The sequence below is a fragment of the Aptenodytes forsteri genome, unplaced genomic scaffold, assembly GCF_000699145.1.
Source record: "Aptenodytes forsteri isolate BGI_AS27 unplaced genomic scaffold, ASM69914v1 Scaffold707, whole genome shotgun sequence".
NCBI classification, from domain to species: Eukaryota; Metazoa; Chordata; class Aves; order Sphenisciformes; family Spheniscidae; genus Aptenodytes; species Aptenodytes forsteri.
The window spans coordinates 900117-906939 of NW_008795363.1; the positions used below are offsets into that span (position 1 = coordinate 900117).

Here is a 6823-nt window from a genome sequence, read left to right on the forward strand (position 1 = left end):
CTTGTAATAAATCCAAAAGAACCATGGGATGGCACAGGGGCAGACGCTCTCTGTACCTTATTGCTGCTCTAGCTAGGTAACTCTTTGCATTTGTGTTCTGCAGACTGAAGATTATCTCAAGCACAAGATCAGAAGCAGGCCTGAGCGATCAGACCTGGTCAATATGCACATTTTACAAGGTAAGACTGCCTGAGCTTCTCCCACATAATCCTTGTGTCTCCTGCCTTGTGACTCATGTCTCTCCTGCCCACTTGGGTTCCCTTCAGGACTCTCATCACAATTAACTTTGCCCTAGCTGTTCATGAGAGGCAGATTCAGATGGGACACATGTTGTATGGAATTCAGTCCAGACCTGGTCTTCAGGAGACAGGACACACATTTATTCCCTGACAGAAGCAGACCCAAGGCCATCTAATCTTTGTCCCATCTCTGGCAGGGACCAGTATAAGATGCTCTAGAGGACAGTGGGGTAGAAAACAGCTGTGAGAGAGGACTCTGTTAGACAGAGGTGCCAAGGTCTGATCCTCATGAAAAGCATACCCGGGGCATTTTTTTTCCAGGGCACTGAAATCCCTGTAGCAGGTGGTTGCAATACTCTCCCAAAGCTGGACATCTTTTGTTTTGCCATAATTCTTGATATTCTGTGTGACAATTCCTGGCGATGCCAGTCAATGACCCAAGCACAGCCATATGAAAAGGGTGAGCCCTGCTATCAGTCCGTGAGCCACAGCAGCTCTCCCGTCTCCCATCCTGGTGTCCCCTCCCAGCCAGAGAACTGGCACGGCTCTACTGCATCCCATCACAGACAGCAGAATACTGCCGTGTCCCTCGTTATCTCCAGAGATAATGAGCTCCTTAGAGACAGGGAGGATGTGCAGCCTCTCTCCTCAAGTCCTGTCAGTTGCCTGGAAGAAAGCAGATCACTCTCTGGCAACTGTAAGTGCTGGCCTCTGCTCTCAGCATGGTTGAAGTTGGTATTTCTTTTTCCTCTGGCACGCAGGAGGGCTGAGCCAGTGGCCCGTGCCGGATCAGTGCCACTGCCTTGCTTTTCCCTTGGGTCTCCATCCTTAAAATGAGTCTGCACCATTGCTTGTTTAACAGGTGGACAGTGTCTTTCCCTTCAGTTAAATAATAGAAGCAATACTGACTGGAGTTGGGGCCTGGGGGCTGTAAACCAGATGTGGAGGTGGCTGCAGTCACTGGGCATGGACAGAGCCAGCCAGACACAGCTGGAGGAGAGGTGGAGCAGAGACTGCCTGGCTGTGTATTGAGAAAGCTGGCTGTGCTGCCCCACACACACCTCTTGGCTGGAGCCTCTGCTCACACCTCTGTCCGTCGTGCTCTGCATTTCATGGAGGTGTGCCCTGGCATATCATGGACTTATGTGTCCATTTGATTCATAACAGGACCTAGAGGTGATTGAAATTGGCCAGCTGAGACACTTTGCATCACCTAAATGCCCTACAGGCACACTTTCTGTTACCCTTCACCTCAAGGAGCTCATGTGTGTTCACTGCCCTGTATAGTCTGAGGCCAGAAGTGACTCTAGATCAGCTCTCCTGACCTTCTCCAGAGAATTTTTCACTGGTATCAAGCCCTGTAGCTTGTGTTGCCTACAGTATCTCTTCTAGAAGAGTGTCCAGTCTTTCAAGATAGCACAGCCTAGATACAGCCTTTCTTACTTTAGACCCCTGAGGGTATAGACATGGTCTAGTTTAGAATCCTGCTCCTTCACTACTCACACCTGTGCCACCAGAGGAGCCAGATCACCTTTGTTCAGGAAACCTGTCTGTTTAATTGGCTACTCTTCTGTCACCACTCAATAACTGGGGACTTCTCAGCTGGGTTTGGTAGGGCTGTAGCTGCCAGATCTAACTGCCTGCTCCTCTCTGGCTTGTTTTTCTCCTGAAGGCCTGGAGCACTGTAGTCATGCCGCCTCCAGATGTCCACTCCCAAAGACTCAGCTTGTGATCTTGCAGTGTAAGCCATTTACTCCAGTTGTCAAACACTGTTAATGGTTCTTTTCTCCAGCTGTTCCCCAGAAGTAGGGAACTATCTGCATTAGCCCACAAGGGCCAATGGGCTCCTGGCAGGCAGGAGCTGGAGTCCACTTTGGCCCTCATGTTAGTTGCAGCTTGTTAATTAAGTTTCCATTGCAAGATCATTCCTGGGCCTTGGGGAGGATGCTCCAGCTGCAGGCTGGGTTTGCAAGCCTAGGCTAGTAGACAGAGGCTCTTGCTTGGGAATGGAGAAGCTGGACCTAAGGCTCAGAGGAGGAGCCATGTCCCAGACCCCACCAGCCCCATCCAGCCCAGCATCCTGCCTCCCAGCCTCAGAGCAGCTCCTGCTGTGCACTGAGCCATGCTTAGGTTTTGGCCACAGCCCAGAAAGGCTGTGCTGAAGGGGAAGCACATTCTCACTGAGCACTGTGCTTACAGACGCCCCAGGTCCTGAACTGATGCCTTCCATTTGGCCTTTTAGACTCAGCTGCAGAGGGGTCCATTCAGTCTACTCAAATGAAGCTGAAAAGAGCCCGACTGGCAGATGATCTCAATGAAAAGATTGCTCTCAGGCCGGGTCCTTTGGAGCTGGTGGAGAAGAATATTATTCCTGTCGACTCAGCTGTGAAAGAGGCCATAAAAGGTAGTGGAAGTGAACGTGCGTGTTGTGTTGTGCGCATGGCACGGGGCAGGGGCTGGCAAGGTTACGAGGACATACCACAGAGACTGCAGGAAGTGACCAGCCTGGACTTAAGAGCTGCATTTGTTGCTTAAATTTTATTATTTTCACGTAGGGCCAAGCAGCCCAGTCCAGCACAGCCTGCACTACCTTATCCAGAGCTATGAAAAGAGAGCTCTCATCTTCTTAGAGCAATGACCATGGAAACATGCACAATTGCTCAGCCATGTCTCCTCAGAAAGCACCTCCCTTCTTAAACCCCTTCCCTCCCTGAGGCTTTGAGCGCGTAAATGATACTGCTGGAGACAGGACATTCCATCCTCCCTCGTGTGGGAGAGGACTTCGGTGCACACGTGTGATTTTGAGGCCAGCCTGGATTCTCCCACTTGTGCCCTGCCAAGCTTTTACATCCCAGTAGGTGAGGGTGAAGTGGCCCCAGTTCAGTGAGGCTGCAGTTTTCTTTTTTTCCCACTGATGCTAGTGGTATGCAAGGCCCAACAGAGTAGGATGCTGCATCGTTGAGGTGGGGAAGCATCCCTGGGGTGGTAGACTGCTGGGGAATACGAGGAGCAGCCTGCACCCCAAAGCAGGGTACACTCCTACCTACCGGTACCCAGCGCTTGACTTATGCCTAAGCTTGGTTTTCCTCCATCACCTACCCCCCAGCTGGAGGAGGGAGGCAGAATCCTCCACAATTATTTCCCCTGTGCTGCCGCAGGGAGGCTGATGCAGGAGCCAACACAAAGCAAAAAGGTGACTCAGATTTTGACTCAGGCCCCAGTGCCAGTACAGGGAGGTCCAAAAGAAGAGAAAGGAGCAGGAAAGCCAGCAGGGCCCTGCAGTGCCAGGACAGCAGCCTGTATTTTTGAAGCCCGGGGCCATGTCCAGATGTCCAAATTGGCCCTCGGGTCTCAAGGGAGGCACTGAGAGATGCTCTGCCCCCTGGGAATTCCTTGTTCTGTTGCTCCTGGTTCCTCAATTCATGGGATTATTTCCATTGGCATAATCCCATGTTAAGTGCCTGTTCTGGGGCTCAGAGCAAGCTGAGGACAGTGGCAGGGCTCTGGGACAGGAGGGGTCTTTGAATGACAGGAATGATGCTGAAAATGAGAATTGAAACAGGAAGCACTTTGACTTTTGTTTCATCTCAGAAACCAACATAAATGACATGAAATATTCCAGGCTCAGATACCGCTCTGTCCTGCCCTGCAGTTGTTCCTGCTCTTGGTTTTCCCGCTGTGAAGCGCACACAGCATTCATACAGCGACTTCTCCAGGCTGGTCCTTGAGCTGCTCCATTTCCAGCGTTTCACAGCTCTTGCCTTTGAAGGTGAAATGTTCCAGGACTCTGCCTGAAGAGGAATTTTTAAGGAGAGTTCAAGTAAAATCTCCCCAGCCACTTATCGAAGGAGAGAAGAGTGGAAAATAAAAAGTTTTTTTAAAAAAATCCCCCCCTTTATAAACATTCAAGGCAGTTTGAGCATGACTTTAAAAAAAAATCCCCCCCTTTATAAACAACATTCAAGGCAGTTTGAGCATGACTTTATCCACTGGAACTGAGGCTTGGAGGCTGGGCAAGTGTGCTTGAAGTTTGAACAGAGTTTCTCTACAGCTGCCTTATGATAAACAGAGATTTACAGGACAAAATTGTTAAAAAGTCTGGCTTAAAATTATTTGCTCAATTTTAAATTTCTCCCTTTCGCAATGCCCTTCTATCACATTGCTGGGGAAAAAAATGTGTCCTGTAAGCCAGTTTTATCCCATTTAGGGTGAAACACGCAGCACATTAGGGTCAAACATGAAGTTACTTGGTCCTGTTGGGTGCCATGAGAAAGAGGTGGTGCACCTGCACCAGGAACACAAACCCAGCCCCCAGGTTTCTGCAGAAGAAAGCCCCAGGCTGAAGGATCCTCAAGCTGATTTTCGGAGTCAGAGGTGCCTTGTGGTGCTCACAGTTTGGGGCGAAGGGCTGAACACAGAACAGAGATGAGCACTGGCACTTCTGAACGTTAAGCCTTTTGTTTTTGCAATACCAGAAAGATGACAGGGTTTAAAATCATTTTACTTTAACCTTGGAATCTCAACTGTTTATACAGTGGAAAGTTCAGCTGACGTGTTCCTCTAATCACCTCCGGCAGGGTGAGCGGAAAGTGCCAGACCCCAACCGAAAGCCCTAACATCCCAGTGACAGGAGGCCGCCAGTGCCCTACATAGCTGAGCAGTGATATAAGAACCTTTTTTTACCAGGTCCTTGTCATCACTTTGTCCAATATGCTTGAGAGGACAATACCCAGTGCATTAGAAACAGCCCCGAGCAAACACCATTCTGCCTGAGATTACAGCAGAGACATGGGATCGTGAAACAATACGGTCAGCCCCGGGCTGGGTGAGAGCAGGACAGATAAGGGCAGCATTCCCCACCCGGCACAGGCCCCCGGTATCAAGCAGCAGGATGCAGCACATTCCTGTCATGCTCCGGGCTGCCGCTGTGTCCTGAAGGTGTCTTGGTCTCCTGGCTTTGGCACCATTTCTCAACGTGTGCTTATTAAATGCCAGCCCAGCAGGAGTCTTGCAGATCCACAAGTCCCCCTTTCTTGGTGTCATTTTTCCTGAGAGAGGATGCCCACGCGCGTCTGCAGGCATGGGGAACAGCTCCCACCCAGCCCAGGTGGTAGACCATGCAGCATTGCAGTTCCTCAGGGAAGACCCAGTTTGGGTGCTGCCTCTGACGGAGAGGGGACAGGCCCTATTTCCAGGGAAATATGAGGAGCCCTTACCCTGGAGAGTGGGGAGGACAGGCTTTCCACAGGACACAGTTGTTCTCATATCCCCACCCATATGGTGCCTGCGCAGCAGCTCGGGGCAAGGAGCCAGGGCTCCCTGCTTCCTCGCCCACCCTGGCACCACAAGCCGGAGCAAGCAGAGATAACCCTTATCTCTCAGATAGGGGCAGGGGTCAGAGCAGGAGGGTGTGTGTCAGTGAGAAGGCGCACAGTGCTAGACCGGCAGCAGGGACAGGTGGAAGCTTGTCCCCGGGGCCTTCCTATTTCCCCATTTGTCACCTCGCTATCGGCATGCCAAGCTGCCTAACAAATGCCAGACGCCAGCACGAGGAGATTACGAGTGTGGCTGCACTGCTCCTTCCTCTACCCCCACCTGCAGCCCTCCCAAGGCTCACATGAGACCTTTTCTTTTTCAGCGCTTTATTTATCAGCAAAAGCCAGAGGTCAAGAGCTCTTGCCCATCTGACTAGGAGATAGCGCGCCGGGAGCTTTGCAGGGGGGAGAAGCAATGCCTGGGGCAGTCAGGAGGCAATGGTAGTGGTTTGAAGCATGTCATGCAGGTGAAGCTTGTGGACAGAGAAAGGATCTGGAAGCCAGGTCCACGCATGTTGGCTTTTGTGCCACGAACAGATGGGTCACCCTCCAGGTGGATTTCAACCTCAGTTCTTCTGCTGAGGACAGGATCCCACACGTGGTGTGGGCTTGGGGTCCGGATGCTCAGCTGATGGGGACGGTGACTGTAACGCTCCTCTCCCCATCTCAGCCCAACGGTGGGGTAGGACGGCAGAGCCGACCCTGCACCAGCCCCACCTGCCTGCGAAAAGCCTCCTGCCCCTAGCAGGCCAGGCTCCTCGGAGGTCTCCTCTCTCCCTCTCCCAAGTAACATGGTCCATGACACAGGCCAGGATGTGGTGGCACCAGCCACAGCTGATGCCACCTCCTCTCCCGCCAGCCTCGGCCGCGGGGGCACACCCCAGAGCTGCCCCTGGGCATGGCTGGGGATGGGAGGAGGTGTCTGAGCTCTCTGAGCACCACGTCCTTCGTCCGCAGCCAGGTCTGGAGGAGGCGGGCGCAGACATGGAGGCATCCCACAAGGCTCACCCCGTCCCTCCCGCCACCACGCTCGTCCCCCCTCCAGCAGGGCAGGGCCCTGACCGTCACCCCTTCTCCCCTGGCAGGCACCCAGGTCAGCTTCCCCAAGTCGGCCGACACCTTTGCCTTCGAGGAGGACAGCAGCAACGATGGGCTGTCTCCAGAGCAGGCCAGGAGCGAGGACTCCCCGGGCTCCACCGAGTCGGCGTCTGGCACCAAAGCCCCGGAGCCGGCCCCCGCCGCCCCTGCCGGGGCGCCCCAGGTAGGGCC

At 53.0% G+C, this 6823-nt stretch overlaps 1 protein-coding gene across 1 annotated transcript in view; it reads left to right on the forward strand.

The window, feature by feature from the left end:
- MYOCD (myocardin) overlaps positions 1–6823 on the forward strand; it is a 40439-nt gene that overhangs the window by 21868 nt on the left and 11748 nt on the right. The window contains 3 exon segments of the mRNA XM_009280181.2: positions 104–179; positions 2482–2643; positions 6640–6815. Of these exon segments, the coding sequence (XP_009278456.1) occupies positions 104–179; positions 2482–2643; positions 6640–6815 (414 nt within the window).